General features: G+C 53.0%; 1 protein-coding gene across 5 annotated transcripts; it reads left to right on the top strand.

The window, feature by feature from the left end:
* The first annotated feature begins 830 nt into the window (after positions 1 to 830).
* Positions 831 to 18,810, top strand: RNF44 (ring finger protein 44). Of its 5 annotated transcripts, XM_066272276.1 has the most exons (12): positions 7,677 to 8,347; positions 13,525 to 13,718; positions 13,884 to 14,064; positions 14,472 to 14,639; positions 14,988 to 15,164; positions 15,261 to 15,422; positions 15,494 to 15,606; positions 15,797 to 15,884; positions 15,972 to 16,093; positions 16,228 to 16,327; positions 16,530 to 16,607; positions 16,709 to 18,810. In XM_066272276.1, exons 1-11 carry the CDS (start codon positions 8,156 to 8,158, stop codon positions 16,590 to 16,592), a joined length of 1,560 nt encoding a protein of 519 aa, XP_066128373.1. In that variant the 5' UTR covers positions 7,677 to 8,155; the 3' UTR covers positions 16,593 to 16,607; positions 16,709 to 18,810. The 5 variants fall into 5 exon arrangements, with proteins under 5 accessions (XP_066128376.1, XP_066128373.1, XP_066128372.1 ...); XM_066272279.1 differs by lacking the exon at positions 7,677 to 8,347 and adding an exon at positions 831 to 1,085 and having other exon boundaries at positions 16,530 to 18,810; XM_066272275.1 differs by having other exon boundaries at positions 7,678 to 8,347; positions 16,530 to 18,810.
* Positions 18,811 to 19,782: the final 972 nt, after the last annotated feature.

The following is a 19,782-nucleotide window of genomic DNA, read 5'->3' as shown; positions in this document are numbered from 1 at the left end:
CAAGGCACATATGAGAAAGCAATCAATGAACAACTAAGGTGTCGCAACAAAAAACTGATAATTAGTGCTTCTCATCTCTCTCCGTTTCTGTCTGTCCCTATCTATCCCTCTCTCTGACTCTGTCTCTGTAAAAACAAACAAACAAAAAACAAGTTGGCCTCAACTTGGCCTCAAATTAGCGGCCCTATCCCGCAGAGGTGTCAGTCCTGAGCTGGGAAAAGGGGAAAAGGTAGCCTCATTGGGCAGGCCTCTAGGAGCAAGGTCTTCACGGACTACAACTTCCAGCATGACACGACCAGAGTGAGGCTCGCTGGGAGTTGTAGTCCTTGTGGGCTTAACACGTCAAATGATGCCTTCCATCCGGGATGCCCTCGCGGGTTCGGATGGCTGGCCAGAGCAGGTGTCTACCTACCATCCTCTGATCCAGACTGGCTCTAGCAATGGGCATATGCTTCCTCACTGGAGTCTCCCAACCGCCCTACGGAGATACTGTTGCTCCCATTTCGCAGACAAGGAAACTGAGGCTCAGAAAAGGGCCCAAACGTGAGAACCAAGATCGGCCGACTCCAGAGAGCTCTTTGTATACGGATCCCTGCCTTCCCGTCCGAGGCCGAGAGAGAGGAATAAACTCTCCGAAAAGCAAAGGCTCTTTGAACGGCTACGGAGAGTCGTACTAATTTTAAAGAAGAAAAGACGGCGACTGTCACTAGCCCTAGGTTACGCGGACAGCAGCCGGCGACTAGACTGCTAAGCGCTGGGTGCTTTGCCCTTGCCCGCCCTTTGCAGCCCAACCTGGGTGGGCGTAGCCGAACCACGCCACGCCCCTTTCCACCTCCCGCTCCGGCGCGCTTGGTGTAGTCCAGGTAGCTACATATGCACGCCGGAAGGGGGTGACTATAAACCGCACAGCCGGCGTGGGCCCCGCGCTCGCGCGCCCAGTGGTGAGGTCTGCGGACGGTTCCACTGCACGGGATTGGGGGGGCGCTGCAGGCGGCGCTCGGACCGCAGCGGGACCTGGACCCCTGGCTGCAGCAGGAGCTACGCGCCAGCCGCCGGGTGGGGGTGGAGCCCCGCCGCGGCTCCAGGTAACGCCCGGCCTGGACCTTGCGCGGTGCGCCGCAGCCGCAGGGACAGAGCAGCTGACAGAGCAGCGCAAGGACTTCCAGCGAGGCCTCTGTCAGCATCCGCAGGGCCGAAGATCGCTGTCCGGGGACCTGAAACCGGAGCTGCTCGGCTCGGCTGTCCGCTCGCTCTGTCCAAGTGTCCCATTCGGGGAGCCCCTGGGAACTACAAGTCCCAGCGTGCCTTGCGCATACCCTGATTGTAACCCCTGGCTGATCCTGGCTTCGCCCGGGGTCCAGGCGTCTGGGATAGAGAGCTGCAGTCTTTTGGTCTCATTTCGTCTGTTCCATTTTATTGGCGCTCCTGGGCCCTGCTATGGAATGGCTGCGAGTCTGGGGAACAAACTGCCGAACCCCAGTACCGTCGTTACTGCTCTCAGGATGTCCGGTCGCCGGGGGTGGAGGGCGTTGGGAGTGGGTGGGGTGATCCAGAGAGGGTCTGTGTCTTGTCCAAGGTCACATGGCTTCGGTCACCTGAGGGCCACTAAGCCGCAGTCGAGCCGGTGGGAAGGCCGGTGTGGGCAGTAGGGGGCTGGAAGAAAGCCGATTTTCGAGTAGGAGAGGCACTTAAGATGGAGGGAAAGAGGGGGACTTAGTTGGACTCATCTCCCTGGACCTACTCGGCACCGCACTCTGTTGTTACCGGTTTTCATCTCTAGATGATGTGAGGGTACCCTGGGGGCTCCAGTGGTGAGAGCTGCAGGGAAGAGGAAGTCAGAAAGGAGAGCCGCTCCCAGCTCCATACCCACAAAGATCCCACATCCAAGCGCAGATCCAGACCTGAACAGTCAGGCAGATACTCCCAAAGATGCACTTAGAGCAGGGGTCTCAAACTCGCGGGCCGCATGCGGCCTGCCAAACAATTTTGTGCTGCCCGCAGACTAATCCACAAAGTTCAAAATATTTTGGATAAAATTAAGTAAGCCTAGGGGCCTACTTGTATTTTTCATTTCTCTAGCATCCTAGCTAGATATTAGCTTAGTTAACAGCAGTTGTGATGCGAACTACAGTTTCTGGTCGTTTTGTGACACTGAGTAAACTGCATGTACGATTGTGCTTGTACTGATTTTTTTTTGTTTTCAACTGCAGTGAGAAAAGTGTTGCGTAACAGTTGCCTTTTGTAGACTTAGTGCAGCCCGCCTAACGGCTGTGATCTTGCTCTGCGGCCCACATGCTGAGTTGAGTTTGAGACCCCTGACTTAGAGTGAGAGAGAGCCACTTTTGACTCTCTGAAGTATGTACTCTCCCCATTTTACACCTGGCCAAACTGAGCTTCACACAGATGCTGACTTCCTCAAGGTCACAGAGCTAATAGTAAGGTGACCAACTTTTTTACAATGAAAAGGAGGACAGCCTGACCTGTGGTGGCGCAGTGGATAAAGCGTTGACCTGGAAATGCTGAGGTCGCCGGTTCGAAACCCTGGGCTTGCCTGGTCAAGGCACATATGGGAGTTGATGCTTCCAGCTCCTCCCCCTGTCTCTCTCTCCTCTCTCTCCTCTCTCTCTCTCTCTCTCTCTCTCTCCCCCCCTCCTCTCTAAAATGAATAAATAAAAAAATATTAAAAAAAAAAAAAAAAAGGACAAAAATAAATTGAAGAAAACTATCGTAAATAAAAGAAACATTTTACTCATTGCAACAATAATACACTATAATATGGTAAATGCATAATAAAAACATTTGTAATATTTTAATTATGCTTACATGCCTATTAATTTTTAATAGTAATTGTAAGAAAAATGTTTTCATTTAGATACAAATACATCTCATCACATGCAATGGATTGACTCAGCATCGATCGAATACGGACATTTATAGATTAGTGTTCCAGTATCAAAAAGGACATGTAGGAGGACACATCGCCCTAAAGGAGGACGATTGGTCACCTTACTAATAGACAAAGCCCACACAGGCTGGCTTCAGAGATTCTGTGTTTTATGATCAGTGTATTCCTGCCTCTTCAGTAGCCTAGGAGATGAACAACATTGTTGGCACATACTAAGTGCTCAGTAAATGTCATCTGTCACTAGTGTTGTCGATGTCCTGATTTTAGAAATGAGAGACTTAGGTGGATAGAGGCCAAATAACCGACCCACAGTTTAAAAGCTGGGGCCAGGCCCTGGCCGGTTGGCTCAGCGGTAGAGCGTCGGCCTGGCGTGCAGGAGACCCGGGTTCGATTCCCGGCCAGGGCACACAGGAGAGGCGCCCATTTGCTTCTCCACCCCTCCCCTTCTCCTTCCTCTCTGTCTCTCTCTTCCCCTCCCGCAGCGAGGCTCCATTGGAGCAAAGATGGCCCGGGCGCTGGGGATGGCGTGTGGCCTCTGCCTCAGGCGCTAGAATGGCTCTGGATGCAACAGAGCAATGCCCCAGAGGGGCAGAGCATCGCCCCCTGGTGGGCATGCCGGGTGGATCCCGGTCGGGCGCGTGCGGGAGTCTGTCTGACTGCCTCCCCGTTTCCAGCTTCGGAAAAATGGAAAAAAATATAATAATAAAATAAATAGCCTGGCCTGTGGTGGCGCAGTGGATAAAGCATCGACCTGGAACGCTGAGGTCGCTGGTTTAAAACCCTGGGCTTGCCTGGTCAAGGCACATATGGGAGTTGATGCTTCCTGCTCCTCCCTCCCCCTTCTCTCTCTCTCTCTCTCTCTCTCTCTCACTCTCACTCTCTCTCTCCTCTCTAAAAAATAAATAAATAAAATAAAAAATAAAAACTGGGGCCAGGGTGCTGCATACTTGAGTCCCAAACCCGGAAAAGCTTCATAGACATCCCCCCCCCCCATCTGCACAAAGGTGCTTCTTTTTAGGAGAGTCAAAGCTTGGAGCTAAAATGTGAGGGTGACCTGACCAGGTGGTGGCGCAGTGGATAGAGCGTCGGACTGGGATGCGGAAGGACCCAGGTTCGAGACCCCGAGGTCGCCAGCTTGAGCGCCGACTCATCTGGCTTGAGCAAAGAGCTCACCAGCTTGGACCCAAGGTCGCTGGCTCCAGCAGGGGGTTACTCGGTCTGCTGAAGGCCCACGGTCAAGGCACATGTGAGAAAGCAATCAATGAACAACTAAGAAGTCGCAACGCGCAACGAGAAACTGATGATTGATGCTTCTCATCTCTCTCCATTCCTGTCTGTCTGTCCCTGTCTATCTCTGCCTCTGTAAAAAAAAAAAAGATTAAAATGTGAGGGTGGTGTGTTCAGGCTTGTCCTGGGCTGGCTCTACCAGTCTGTGCTGTGTATCCCTCGGTGGTTCCTTAATCCTCTGTTATGCCTAGGTTACTGAGCCCTGCTGCGAGAGAGAGAGAGAGAGAAAGAGAGAGAGAGAGAGAGAGGCAAACCCTCTTCGGAGGGTTTGAGGGGTCCTAGCAGAAAGGAGTGGGTACTTTCTGACCCTGAGGGAGGGAGGGTGGCTGATGGAGCAGTGCAGGGCTCTGGCAGGAACTGATGCCCTGACCTCTCCCAGTCTAGGCAGACCCTCCATCTCCATATCCTGCAGGGGGGGGGGGGGCAGCTGGAATGTAGCATCAAGTGGTTTGCACTTGAAGCTATCAGGATTTGATTCCCTCTGCTGTTTATTCACCCTGTGATAGGGAGCCACCCACTAGTCTGATCCTCCGTTGTCTCTCCCTGCCCCAGCACATCTGTGCTTTTATTCAGCAGCCCTTGGGGACCCTGTGTTGGCATTCACATGTCATAAACCAGACTTAATGTGAGATTAGAACGTGATCCCAGGTTTACTCCTTGATGGCTATATGATAGTAGGTGAGTCATATTCCTTCTCCCCTGAGTTTCCTTATCTATAAAATGGGGCAAATGCTCATGACTAGCACTTAGGTCATTGGAAGAACTGGTGAGCCAGTGATCAGGATGGGACTTGCCCAGACCATGCAGGAGACCCTAGAACCCCAATTTCTCCACAGAGCATCATGGCAGATGCTTGGACAAGGGTTAGCCACCTCTACCTGTGGTTTCTGGAACCCATTGGACCATACTTCTGGGATCTATGGCAAGGGGAGTTACTTCCTGAGCCACCTTCTTCATCTGTATGATGACAGTAACAACTGGCCTTCAAATGGGCAGTGTTGGTTGATGAGAATAAGGGATGCAAGAGGTGGGCATCCAAAGTGGGGTTCCAAAGCATATGACCTATCAGTGAACCTGAGAGGGGATTTCACAGGAAAGTCCAGATTTCTGGCTTCTCTGGAAAGCCTGGTAAAAGTGAACCACTTGATCCAGAGTGAGTCTGCATGCACTCAGGAAGGTTTTTCAGGTGAGGGGGAGATATAGTTTGGCCTCTGGCCCTGGGGAGACCCCAAAGGGGCTGTGGGGATTTGCTGAGGGCCCCAGAGGGTTGTGCATGAGAGAAGACAGGGCAGATATTTCAGCATAAGGGCAAGAGTTAAACCCAAAGCCCCTTCCTTGGGCATCCACCACCCAGTGTGGCCCAGGGAAGGGGGAGTCCTCAGGAGATAGCCTTCTGCTGTCCTGACACAATGTGATGGTAGTCATGCTGTATGTTGAGAAAGTCAGTAGCAGACTGCCAGAAGACAGGTCATGAGGCCCCAGGAAGCGATGTTTGAGCTGAGCCCCAAAAGTTGAACAGGGTTTTGCATGAGGTGAGTTGAGTGTGTTGAGGGTGTTTTAGGCAGAGGGAATGGTACCATCAGAGGCTTAATGGCTTCAAAGTACAGAACTGGATTGTGGTTGAAGTCACTTTCTGAGGGTGGGTAATGTAATAGGAATGTTTCTAACTGTGTGGCCTGGGGCAAGTCATTTAACCTTTGGGAGCCTCAAATCTTCACTCATAAAATGATGCTGGTGGTGTCTGTTGCCCTTTAACATTCTGAACCCCCTTGGGCCAGAGAGGAGTATTGAGACACTGTAGCAGAGCTGTGTGCAAATTAAGTGGCATGAAGTAAAGGTCAGGGTGCATCAAGCTCTGAGTTCAGAGATGGAGTTCAGTACAAGTTGGAGACTGTAACTTCTCATAAGGGGTAAGATGGGAGCAGAACCTCAAAGGGCAAAGAAGGTGAATTGGTAGAAAGGAAGGCCAGAGGAAGCACCACCACGGTTGTTGGAGAGGGTTGGGCGAAGGGAGCCTGCAAAGTTGGGTGGGGGAAATTTTGTAAGAGCACGCCTGAAGGCCAAGCAGTAGCTTCTGTCCTTACACAGGCAATCAGGGAGGTTGTCTTAATCTTTGAATGTGGGAATGACTTTCTAATTGCTTTTGCTTAGTGAGAAAAATAAAAGTTTGAGAAGGTTATAGCAGAAGAGGAAGTTGGTAAGATGGTTAGAGAAAGCCATCAATTACCCTGTACATCCTCATCTATCATACACACACAGTGTTAACTGTAATGGAGAGAGTTTGGCTTTCCAAGTACCATCTGTAGTACGCAGCATGCACTTGATTTCCTGTGCCTAGAGCTCTGCAGACAGGACCAACAGTCATTTTGTAGCTGGCTCTGCATCCACGGTGCTAAACTACACTTGGATGATAAGCAAGTCTGTTCTCCAAACTTCTGGATTTTTCCATCGGTTCCTTTCCTGAAGGGGGATTTCTGACTCTAAGGGATCAGAAGTTTTTATGGCTTAAAAGACTAAAAACATACCCTTTTGACAGTAATTTTCTTTAGACTTTTTAGAAGGTTGTACTGTATAGGTGTTTGTTGGTTTTTTAAAGAGCAAATGTACAAAAGCATATACAATAAAAAGTCTACCCTCCTGACCCCATGGTCTCTTTTAGTTTTTCCCTGAGAACAATTGCCAATATCCTGTATATCTTTCTAGAAATATTCTGCAGAAATTGTATGTATCCAATGCTTTAATAATAGATATATGTTATACTCTGTTCAGCATCTTGCTTTTTATTTTAATTTTTAAATTTAGGATTATGAAATATACCAAAGAAGCATAGAAAATGATACCACCCCAACCCACAGTAACCCACCACACGTAGTAGCATTTTGCTCTAGCATCTATTAGGGCTGTCTTGGAGGTAGCCCTGTGTCAGTGCAGCTCATACAGAGGAGTCAGTTATTGATTGTATACATACACCAGTCTTTTATGTATTTACTTAGTTCTTATCATTTTTTTGTTATTATTTCTCCTTTTTTTAAAATACACCATTCTTTATTAGGCCTGTTCCCAGTTCTTGGCTATTTAGGATATTACTTATTTTTGTTGTTGTTGTTTAATCAATATAGAGGTAATATCCTACTTTGTATCCTACTTCCCTATCCGCCCGGGAAGGCATCATGACAAAGGAAGAAGCTTGGCTTTGGCTTAGGTTCAAATAATGGCTCAGCCCCTGGCTGTGTGACTTGGGGTCAGTGACAACCCTCTTGATCCTCTTTACCCATCTGTAAAATGGGCATGTTGTAGCAATCCTTCCGTCTGATAGCTAACTGCTGGGAGTACTGTAGAAATCTAAGGATTTCATTGAGCTCAGTTTCCCAATGCCCCTAGGAAAGAAGCAACCTAAACGCAGACCAGGGCTGCTCAAGCTTCAAATTGTGGCCTGCCCTACCCCGCCCCCCCACTCCGGCCACGCTGGGGGCGGGGCGGTTTAAAAATGTCTCTGTGACAGCGCACGCAGGACCAATCCCCCTGCCCATCGCGTTAATTTATTTACATAGGTTGCCCGCTATTGGTCCGTTAGACAATCCAAGTAGTTCCAGCTTTTTTTTTTTTTTTCCAGAGACAGAGTCACAGAGAGGGATAGCCAGGGACAGACAGACAGGAACGGAGAGATGAGAAGCATCAATCATTAGTTTTTCATTGAGCGTTGCAACACCTTAATTGTTCATTAATTGCCTTCTCATACATGCCTTGACCGCGGGCCTTCAGCAGACCGAGTAACCCCTTGCTCGAGCCAGCGACCTTGGGCTCAAGCTGGAGAGCTTTTGCTCAAACCAGATGAGCCCTCACTCAAGCTGGCAACCTTGAGGTCTCGAACCTGGGTCTTCTGCATCCCAGTCCGACGCACTATCCACCACCCGGTCAGGCAGTTCCAGCTTTTTAAAGGCGCGGCGTAGTTTGAACAGAGAAATGCGGGCAAGCCGCATGATGTCACTGCAACTTTGTAACACTTGGGGCTTGACGTCATCTCTGGGGAGGTTGCCGGCCCAAGGCTATTTGAGCTTTCGTAACCACTCGGACGCCCCAGCTTGGTTGAAGGTTGGCCCCATCACAATCAGTGTCCCACATGGTGCCTGGTCTCCGAGGAGGGGCCATAACACAGTAAGTCTGAGCTCTGGTTCTGTCTGCGGGACCCATTTCTCTGACAAGGAAACTAAGCCGCAGAGGCGCGAGTGATTGGCGAGTTTGCGTAGCAAGGTTAAATTTCAACAGTTTAGTCTTGCCCACCTCGGAGTCTTCTATCTTTAGATCAGGCCATATAGCCCCGCCCCTTGCCTATGATGGCTGCGGTCACTTGAAGCGCGAAGGTGGGGGCGAGAAGGATGTGGTGTGTTGGTTTTTTTGTTTGTTTAATCTGCCTCCCAAGATGGCGGCCTACTAATCACGTGCTGTTCGCGGCAAGTGATTGACTCTCGGGGCCCCAACGAGGCGGAGCTCTTAGCGCGGGGCGGGGCTGCCTCGGGCAGCTGCTTGCTACTGTTTGCCGGAACCTCCCGGCGCGCCCCCGCGAGGTCTTCTCCCGCCCTGCGCGCGACCCCGCCGCTTCGAATGTTGTGAATCAAATGTTGGGTTTGTTACATTCCGCTGGTGCCGCGGACAGTTCTTAAAGGGCCAGCCTCGGGCCGCTACGCAAACCCGTCCGCGTCCTGAGCCGCGTCCGGTTCCCGGAGGGCCTGAACCAAGAGGCTGAGCGCGCGTGGGCCTCGCGAGGTAGACGCCAGCGGACCGACAACAAAGAGAGAGGGCCCCGGAAGGAGCCGGCCTACCCCCGGACCGGGGGTGGCGGGGGGTGGGGAGGGGAGCACATTGTTCCGCAGGGCGGGGGCTCTTAAAGGGTCCGGTCAGCCCCCTACACTCCCCCCCTTGCCCAGCTTGGTGCCCTAGATCAGGAACAAAGGAATCAACGCGTGTCCAGGTGGCTGAAGGTGAGTCGGGGCCAGAGCTCCCAACTCCTGATTTCCACATCCCTGGAACCTGCTACCCCTCCCCTAGGACTGGGGGCTGTTGATATAGCTGGCTCTGCAGGGGTTAATCACGGGCGGTCGGGAGGGGGACGGTGAGACCTCTAGGATCAGAACACCCCCCACTACTACCACCCGACGATCCCCAAGGCCTGGCCCCCAAGCTGGACGGGTCTCCCTTCTCCGTAGTGTGAGCGCTGCGGTTGGGGAGGAAGGAGCCGCCCCCTCCCCCTGCCGCTGCCACTTTCTTTGTTGTTGCTTTTGTCTCACGCGGAGCACATGGTCCGGGATCCTCGACTCTTAAAGTCACAGCGCTCTTGTTCAAGCGCCGCAGTCTGGCCTCCGGTCCCTCTTGTCTCTCTGAGCGCGGCACAACGGAGTGAAATGGGGACAAGGGAAGTCCCTCTCCGGTCGGGTGTCCACACCTTGGCTTCCCAGAGCCCGGCAACCTGTACCTGGCCCGCGTTGAGGAGGGACCTGCCCCTCGGGGACACTGGTTTTCTCCCCCACTAATGCGACCGCGACCACATGGATTCTTGTATCTTGTGTCCTCTGGTTTTATTTGAGCGCTCCGGGAGAGATTTCCGTCCCCGTTTTACAGTTTTGACAACTACGGCTCACAGAAGCAATTAGATTTCCTTGGGCAAGTTCACCCAGGGAGTCCAGGTTGGCTAAACAAGGACACCTACTTCCAAGTCTGGCGGTGCTGGCCTGCCTCTTTTTGGTGGGTGAGGGAAGAGAAGGGAGGGGGCTTTTCATCCTGCTTAGCCTGTTTATGCTTTTGGGCTAACTTTGCTTATCTGCAAAACAGCACCTTGTTACTGCAAACAGTGCCTGGGCCCAAGTGACAGAACATGGAAGGGACTCACTCACTCCCTAGACTCAGATGGAGGTAGCTGCTGGGGCACTGGAAGTAGGGAGTTGGCCGCCTCCTGGGCAGGGGCATAGATGCAAGATACGGAGCTTGCTTCCAGGAAAGATTGTATTTAAGGATGGGATCCTCAGGACCCATTGACACACACCTCATTGAGAGGACAGTGCAGTGGCAGGTGGGAAGGCAGAGCAGTTAGGGGGTGGCCCTCTTGCTGTTTGTTTGACCTTGAGCAGGTTGCCAGCTTTAACTCTGAGCTTCTCTTGCTTTTTATTTCCACAATAGGGCGAGTCACGGGCACCTTCTGGAAAGCTCTCCCGATCTCCTTTAGGTCCTGAAACAGAGTTGAGATTAGGTGGTTCTTAGGGTTACTGATGCTAATGAGAGAGTAGGGGGTTAGAGGAATCTGGGCCTAAAGGATCAACAAAACCAGTTTTGTCTCTCTCTGGTTTTATAGCCTAGAGCAAATTACTTCCCTTTTTTGGGGGGGGTCTCAGTTTCTCAACTGTGAAGTGGGTATGCCCCCCCTTTGCTGCCTCTGTTCCTTGTAGAACTTCTGAAGCCAGGGATTCCTCCCTTGCCAGCTGGAGTATTTATTTCCCAGGGAGGCATATTTCCCAGCTACTGCCTGCTAGAGCTTGAAGTGGCCCCTTATTTCTGCTGGGAGGGTGGTAGGTGTGGACATCAGCCTCTCATTTCTAACAGTGATTGTTCACACTTAAGCTTTACAGACCACTCCTTCTGGGGCCTGTGAGCAGCCCTTGCCAATCCACTGGGAGGTGGTCACTGCACTATTCCCACTTGACGATGAAGAGGAGGCTGAGGCTCAGAGAGGGGAAGTGATGTGCCAAGGACTCTGGCCAGAAGTTAGGGTGACAGTGTAAGGGTCATCGCTGTCATCTTTGGCTCTATTGTCCCCAGCTGAAGCACCTTCTGCCTACTGGTTTGGGACCTCAGCTTCTTGGTCCAGCTCTTTCCTGAGGAGTGGGTGTCTTTCAGAGGCTGGGCTTCTGAAGGAGCCACACCCCTGAGCCTTGGCACTGCCCAGACTTCAGCAAGACAGTCCAGCACAAGAGGAGCAGTTGAGGCCACTGCCTGGGTCATGTCCCGGTGCACACACAACTCTAGCTGACTGGCTTTGTATCTCAATTCTTTGAGCCTCACTATCCCTACTTCCATGGGTTGCTATAGGACTCATTGAGATGGCACATGGGAAATACTGTGTTTATTGTTGTTATTCTTTACCCGTAGGACTTCACCCAGGATCTCTGAGGTCAGTTAGAGCAGTGGTTCCCAAATCTGGCTGTGCTTTAGAAAATGCTGAAGAATTTGATAAAATTCTAGGTGCCCTTGTTCCTCAACGCTGTCAAGGTTCTGATCTAGGAGATCTGGACTTAGCTAGTGGTCTGTTATGTCAGTTATTTGGAGGTTTCTGCTGAGTCTTCCTTGGCCTTTGTTTGCTAGGCTGGATTGTCAGCAGGAGTCCGGGAGGCTGTGTGTTTACACACATGTGTAAGGATGTACACTTGGCCCACACCGGGGGTCACAAACCCACTCACCAGTGGTGGGCAGATGGGGAGTGGTCCCGGGGTAGCTCATGCTCCAAGTAAGGGGGTCCAAGCACAAATGAGGGCCCAGTGGAGCCAGATTTGTTTGTCCTTGTGGCACTAACCTCACTGTACCAGGCTGGCTTTGGCCCTGTGTGATTGGCCTTCCAGTGCTCATTACCACACCAGGCACATTACCATTACCAAGCTGGTCACTGGTCCTGACCACCCTTCTGCCAAGCGAGTTGGGTGGGAGAGGTGTGAATTCCAGCTCCACTACCTGACTGTGGCCTTGGAACAACTGCCATCCTGTCAGCTCAAGAAGAACCTCCCTTGCAGGCTTTCGCGAGATAGGGCCTAGGCTTTAAAGAACAGCACAAAGGAAATGTTGAGGCCGCAGTTGGCAGGAAGAAACAGGGTGCTGAAGGGACTACACACAACCTCCTGGCCATGTCAACCAAGAGAACATTAAAAACTGGATATCAGGCCTGACCAGGTGGTGGCGCAATGAATAGAGCATAGGACTGGGATGTGGAGGACCCAGGTTCGAGACCCCAAGCTCACCAGCTTGGACCAAAGGTCACTGGCTTGAGCAAGGGGTTACTTGATCTGCTGTAGCCCCTGGTCAAGGCACATATGGTGTCCCAATGAAACTAATGATTGTTGCTTCTCATCTCCCTCTGTTCCTGTCTGTCTGTCCCTATCTATCCCTCTCTCTGACTCTCTCTCTCTCTCTCTCTGTCCCTGTTAAAAACAAACAAACAAAAAAACTGAGTATCAAGGATGCAGTAGTTTTGTCAAATGAAGAAAGGGGTGAGTGCCTTCCTGTGGCAGAAACAGCAAAGGCCTTCAGATTTGCAGGGCCTGACAGGTTCCAAAGCTTTCCCTGCCTGCGGCCTCATCCTGACCTCTGGCGTTAATAAGTGGTTCCCCCTAACTTGCCCCACTTGGACCCCAGCTCCCAGGGAAGGAGGGGACCTGCCACACCCCATTCCCCTGCACTCAACTTCCTCCCGTGGCTTCTGGCTTCCCCTTTTTTCTCAGCAAACCCCACCTCCCACTTGGGGAGTCCTGTGTGGGGTCCCCAGAGCAAAGGCCTAGCTGCATTCCAGACCTCCCTGACTAGCCCTGGTGGCTGGCTTCCTTCACCACCTCCTGGAAAGCCCTTGCGCTGTACCCCTCCTGTCAGCGCAGGGTGCAGCGAGAAGCTTGTGGTCACCCCAGCTCCCAGCTTTGACCCTTGGGCAAGTCCCTTCCTCTCTCTGAGCCTCAGTTTTTTCTTCTATAAAATGGAGCCAACAATACGTTCTTTGAAGAATAGATGAAGCCTCCACAACAAGTAGGTAGGCACTGTGGGAATGGCTTATGGAAAGAAACAGAGGTACAGCCAGGTCTGTACCCAGGTAGCACTTTCTCACCTGGGGGCAGGAACTGGGGCAGAACCTCTTACCTGGCAATAGTGAGAGAAAAACTGGGACCCAGGCCTGGTTGGAATCCCCCCAGAGCCAACCAGATGGAAGGGAGGAAGCTGGACTCCCCACAGGAACCCCGCCTACCTGAAGGCTGGAGCTGCAGACCCCCAGACCTGAGCCTGCCCTAAGGTCCCCACAATGTAGGAGCCTTAGCAAAGTCACCTGGCCCAGAAGCGTGCCCATCCTCTGAAACTGCTGCAGCCTGAGGGAGCAGGGCTGCCCACGCTGGTCTCAGTCCTGAGCCCCAGTGCTGAGGAGAGGGCCAGACCTGCGAGCATGTGCATAGCGGGGGGCGGGGGGGCAGGAGTAGGCATCGGTGGCCCCAGAGTCAGAGGTTTGATTCTGACTCCTCAACTCATAATGGGGCAAGTGACTGGACTTCTCTTTGTCTCTCTTTTTTTTTTCTTTTTGTCTTTTTGACGCCTAGGGTTCTAAGCCCTGGCCCAGCCCTTCGACCCCTCTGCCTCCCCTGATGCGACCATGGGCTCTGGCAGTGACTAGGTGGCCACCCTCCACCCCTGTGGGTCAGCGGCGATTGTCTGCAGGACCCAGCAGCACCCTGGCCCAGCTCTGGGGAAGGGAAGAAGGAACCTCCCAGCCCTGTGGACCCCGGGGCTTCTGGTACTGGGGCTGTCAGCTTGGGCTGGGGCACAAGGGTCAGGGGTAGCAAGACCCAGGGCCCTGAGCTTTCTTCCTTCCCCAGTGGGTTTGTCCCTTGGCTTCTCTCCCTGCTCTGTGAATGAGTGGCCTCCCTCAGTGCTACTGGGCCTCCTCTCTGTGGTGCAGCCCTGGCTGTGAGGGCCGCCCGCCTGCCCAGGATGAGCGCTTACCATCCCAGCAGCCTCTGCCCCGACCACCACACCTCCCTGTAGAGGAGCACCGAGCCTCGGCTCCTGCCGGCGGGAGCCCCCGAATGCTGCACTCAGCTTCTCAACAGAGCCCATTCATGGTTGATCTCCATGAGCAGGTAGGCAGTTACCCCTACCCACCCGTTAACCCCAACCCCACATCCCTGGCCTCTGGTAAGCCCCTCTGTGAAGCAGAGGACGCAGAGCCCTGACTTCTCTGTTTCATTCATTGCCTGTTCGAGAGCCATTTTGAGCCCTGCTTTACAGGTTGGTAAATTGAGGCCCAGAGACGGGAAGGGCTTGCCCTGGGGCCACACAGTAGATGACTGGTAGAACAGGAAGCTCCTCCCAGGTTCCCAGAGGGTCCTCTCTGCCCTTTAGGGCCCAGGGCAGTGTGACAGCAGGTCTGCTCCTGGGTAGGCCTCAGCTGGAGAAGGGAGGGAGGTGGCCTCAGGGCTTCTTCACTTGGGGGCAGCCTCCAGGCCAGGTTTCGCCCCTGCAATTCCCAGGTCTTTCTCCACCACAGGTACACCAGGGACCAGTCCCTCTGTCCTACACAGTCACCACAGTGACGACCCAAGGCTTCCCCTTGCCTTCAGGCCAGCACATCCCTGGCTGCAGCGCCCAACAGCTCCCAGCATGTTCCGTGATGTTCAGTGGGCAGCATTACCCGCTCTGCTGCCTCCCGCCCCCGGTGAGTGAGGCCCTCCACCTCTCATTCAACCCCCATCCCTGCCAGAAGGACTGGCATAGGCCAGTGGCAGAAGCACCAAGCTTATGACACCTGTCCAGGCTGTCAGAGCACCTCCTGGCTCCAGGCCACACAGCCCTGTACCCCATTACCTGTCATTGGGGGCTCCCAGATGCTGCATCCAGCCTCCCAACTGAGCGCATTTGGGATGATAACTTTGGGCCTTAAGAGTGTCGTGTCCTGCCTAGGATGGGGTGGTAGTCCAGAGGGCTTCAGTGGGGCTCTGTTGCTGAATGGGATAGGCCCTGGCCCTCATACCAGCATCGGTCCTGCCCCTGCCCCCTCTCTCAGCAGCTGATTCAGGCGTGTACCATGCAACAGCTCCCCGTGCCCTATCAGGCCTACCCTCACCTCATCTCCAGTGACCACTACATCTTGCACCCCCCACCACCAGCTCCACACCCCCAGCCCACCCACATGGCACCTCTGGGGCAGTTTATATCGCTGCAGACTCAGCACCCACGTATGGTGAGTCTGGGTGATAGGGCTGATGCTGGAGGTGGCAGCACAGGGGTGGGGTTTCCCTGTTACTGACTCTGGCTGACCCGCTCCTGCCTCTTCCAGCCCCTGCAGCGGCTGGACAACGACGTGGACCTTCGGGGGGATCAGTACCCCCTAGGGAGCTTCACCTACTCCGCCTCTACCCCAGGCCCAGCCCTGTCCCCGTCCGTGCCCTTGCACTACCTGCCCCACGATTCACTGCACCAGGAGCTGTCCTTTGGTGTGGTGAGTGCCACCCCCTCCTGAGGTTGGGCACTGGCAACCAGGCCCTCCAGCTAACTGTCCCCCTCTCGCAGCCCTATTCCCACATGATGCCACGAAGACTGAGCACCCAGAGATACCGCCTACAACAGCCACTGCCCCCACCACCCCCGCCGTCGTATTACCCCAGCTTCCTGCCCTATTTCCTGTAAGTATTAACACATCTGCCCCAGAGCCACGGTGTTCTGTTTTTTTGGGGCCTCGCAGGTCATCTGGCACCCCCAGAAAAATACACATGCACCAGCTGGACTCTCCTCTCCTACAACATCCTGGGGCAAACACTGGGACCCCAGTACCTACTGACCTTGACCCTAGGCTCTCATACCTGTCTCTCCTAGCTCGATGCTGCCAATGTCACCAACAGCAATGGGGCCCACCATCAGCCTGGATCTTGATGTGGATGACGTGGAGATTGAGAACTATGAGGTCCCATGGAGCCCTATCCTGGGAGGTGGGAGCTTGGGGACCTCCAGCCCAGGCCGCTTCTGACCTTACCCCCCTGCCCGTAACCAGGCCCTCCTGAGCCTGGCGGAGCGGCTAGGAGATGCCAAGCCTCGAGGCCTCACCAAAGCGGACATTGAGCAGCTTCCGGCCTACCGCTTTAACCCAGACAGCCATCAGTCTGAGCAGACGCTGTGAGTGCTGTACCCCATCTCCTGCGTTTTGTGAGCACAGATGGGCTGCAAGGGGACCCCTTCCTGAGGAGGTTCTACAGTGAACCTCCCCTCAGCCATCCCTGTGGAGGTGACATTTTGTGCCCTCCCCCCAGGTGTGTTGTCTGCTTCAGTGACTTCGAGGCACGGCAGCTGCTCCGAGTTCTACCCTGCAACCACGAGTTCCATACCAAGTGCGTCGACAAGTGGTTGAAGGTAACCGAGTCTGGGCCACTCCCATGTTCCTCATGTGGTGAGGGAGGAAGGTTGGCTTTGGGGCTTCCCTCCTCATCCTTGTCATCATTCAGAAGTTTCAGCTGTATTCAGGGGGCCGCATTCCCAGCAGGCAGCGGAACAAGCCAGATGGGATGGGAAACAGGTGAGACTAGGGTCTGATGTGCAGCTACTTCCCCCACAGGCCAACCGGACGTGTCCCATTTGCCGGGCCGACGCCTCCAAGGTGCCCAGGGAGGCTGAGTGAGGCCCACAGCTGCCCGTGAGAACCCTGCGTGAAGCTCTGGAAACTCGGGGTTGGGGGGGACCCAGGGAGGACAGGGAGAGAGAAGCTCAGGCCTGCCCCATTGTTTCCACCTATAGCTTCAGAGCTGGTACCAGGATCAGGCCTGAGAAGAGCCCCTGCAATAAGCTCCTGCATTTGCCAAGCTCCCAAGATTCCATCCCCCAGTCTGCCTGCCTGCCACAGAGCTACTTGTGTGTCCCTATTCGGTCTCCCTCCTGCTCACCCTCAGGTCCGTCTCCTTGTCCTGACAGGACTGGGAACTAGGGATATGTTCCCCCAGAGTAGCTGGTGGGGACCCTTGGCCCCAGTATGTGTAAAGGGGACACATCCTGGATCACTTGTTCTCTTGCACTGAAATAGCGTGCCCTCTTCCCAGGTGGCACTGACAGGCATGGACAGACAGTGGCATGAGGCCATTTTCTGAGCCCCAGGCCTGGGTCCTCTGGCCTCAACCACAGTCAGACTCAGGCAGCCAGTCCCTCCCAGGTTGCAGTGACTCAGAGCCAGCAGCCTCCTGTGCAGAAGCAAGACAGGCCCTGAGCCTGGGCTGCACACATCCTGAGGGGCCTGAGCCATGCCGGAGAGAGTGACTGCGCCTGGTGGCCTTGTGGTGGCTCCTCCCTGGCAGTGATGGGGGCCAGACCCATGCCTGATCTCCCCTCTGCCATGTTGCATGAATGTGAGGAGTAGCAGTTTTCCTTTGTTTGGCCCAAATTAGGATTCAGGGGTATGAGTTTTTAAACAGTTTGTTTATTTTAGTTAAGTGGGGGATGGGGCATAGGGACTAATCAGGACTGAGTGCCCAGGGGTCAGGAAGTGGTCCGGTGGTGCCGCCTGCTCCACATGCATGCGCGTGGCTGGGCCTGGCGGCTGTGGTCACAGGCGGAATTAGAGGTCTGCTCAGCTGATAACTGCCATGCACTGTACTGCACACGTCCCCAGAGCCTACCGGGACTATGCTTTTCAGGGCATTTCTCCCTCCAGCCAGGGCCCATCTCCATGGAAGTCCCAGGAGGACAGGGACCAGGGAGGGCGTGGGCCTGAACCCTGCCCTCCAAGGTCTGGAGGAGGCCCCCTGTAGGATCTGGCTGAGCTCCCCTCCCTCTCCCTCGGGCTGTTCCTGTTTCCTGTCTTACCCCAGCTGGGGTTGCTGCCCTGAACGAACAGCGTGTGGGGCCGGCACATCCTAGCAGGCAGCCCCTGGCGCCTGCTGCCTCAGGGATGCTCCAACCACCCTCGTTCTCCCACAGCGGCCCTGGCTTCCCGCCTCCCCCACCTGCCCTGGGGCCCCATCAGCCTGGCCCCACCCCCATGGAGAACCCAAAGTCTTACTGTATATAATAACTCTAGGTGATGTTTCTATATTTATACCAGTGTTGAAACCCTGGTGTTTTACACACAGAACCAACCACTCCAACTCCTCCCTTCCCCACCCCAACAAAAGGTTTTCAACCACCACCCTGCTTCCTGGGGCAGATGGAGCAGGCTCTAGGTTGTGTCTGTATCCGCTGCAGCAGTGGTTCCAGTGAGCAGCTATGGAGGGGGTGGGGGTAGAAACAACATTTTTAAAAATCATTTAAAAACAGATTTATAAAACAAATTATTTAGGATGTTTGTGATTTGCCGACCTTGCTGTAGATGCCATGTTACCAATGATTTCCTGTGGTGGGGCTTGTCAATGTTTACTCTTACCAACTTCTGGCCTCGGCATGACAGCAGGCAGCATCCCCTGGCCTGGCTGGGCCCAGCACCTGTGTTCTGTGTTAGAAAGTTGACATATATATATATATATATATATATATATATATATATATATATATATATAAATAAAATTTGGGGGCCCTGTTCCTTGCACATTTTACAGTTACCTCATTTTTCCCATGTATGTATTTGAGAAAATGCTAATATATAGAGAAAAAAATGGTTCTTAAAGCTTAAATGTGTGGTGTTTTTCCATTCCATTGGATTCACATTGGTTTGTAGCATTTAACATAACTAGTATGTTGTATTATATATGTGTATACTGATTGAAATTTTTAACAGATTTGTACTTTTTTTAAAATGAAAGTTGCTAGTTCTGCTTGACCAAGTAGTGCAATCATTATTTTTTTTAATATTGTTGCTGATTTCAGAGGGATATTCACTAATAAATGTATGATGTATATCAAGTACTGCCCAAGCTGTGTTTGGCTACGGTGTTCTCTTGGTAGGAAGTGGGGCAGAGCGTTGGCCTCAGGGTGGGTGGGGGATGGGGATGAGGTAGGCAGAGAGATTGTTGGCTGTGGAACCTTGGGGGTACCTCCTGATGGAGAAGCTTCTGCCCAGCTGAGTCAGTGATAACTTCCCCTGCTTCAGACACAATCAACTCTGTTACCAAGTGACAAGGTTCCATTTAACTAATTTGAGGAAAGCATCACTTACTGATCTCCTGTCATTTAAATTCTAGAGATACGTTCTTCGAGCATGACTGGGTCAGGGTTCCCTTCATCTTACAACTTCGTTTCTCTCTTTTTTTTTTTTTTTTTAGAAAATTTAACAGGATGACATTGATCAATAAGAGTACATGGGGTTTAGGTAAACAGTTCTATAGTATTTGAACTATTCATTATGGCCCTGACTGGTTGGCTAAGTGGTAGAGCTTTGGCCCAGGGTGTGGAAGTCCCGGGTTGGATTCCCAGTCAGGGCACACAGGAGAAACCATCTGCTTTTCCACCCTTGCCCTCCTCCTCCTCCTCTCCTCTCTCTCTCTCTCCCTTTCCCCTTCTCCGTCCTGCAGCCATGGCTCAAACGTCAAGCAAGCTGGCCCCAGGCACTGAGGATGGCTCGGATGCCAAGTAATGGAGCAAGCCCCAGATGGGCAGAGCATCGCCCCATAGGGGGCTGGCTGGGTGGATCCAAGTTGTAACACTAGCAGGAGTCTGTTTCTCTTGTCTCCCTGCTTCCCATGTAATAGAAAAAGAACACCCACTTATGTTGTATACCCATCACCCAGAGTCAAATCATTTTCTGTCACCTTATATTTGTCCCTCTTTATATCACCCCCACTTCCCCGACATACCCCTCCTGGTAACCACTTCACTTTTATCGAAGTCCATGAGTCTCGGTTTTATACCCCACCTATGTGTGAAATTAATATAGTTCTTAGCTTTTC

This window comes from Saccopteryx bilineata, chromosome 4 (genome assembly GCF_036850765.1).
Source record: "Saccopteryx bilineata isolate mSacBil1 chromosome 4, mSacBil1_pri_phased_curated, whole genome shotgun sequence".
NCBI classification, from domain to species: Eukaryota; Metazoa; Chordata; class Mammalia; order Chiroptera; family Emballonuridae; genus Saccopteryx; species Saccopteryx bilineata.
Note: the sequence above shows the minus strand (reverse complement) of the source record. Positions and strands in the feature narration are given on the sequence as shown.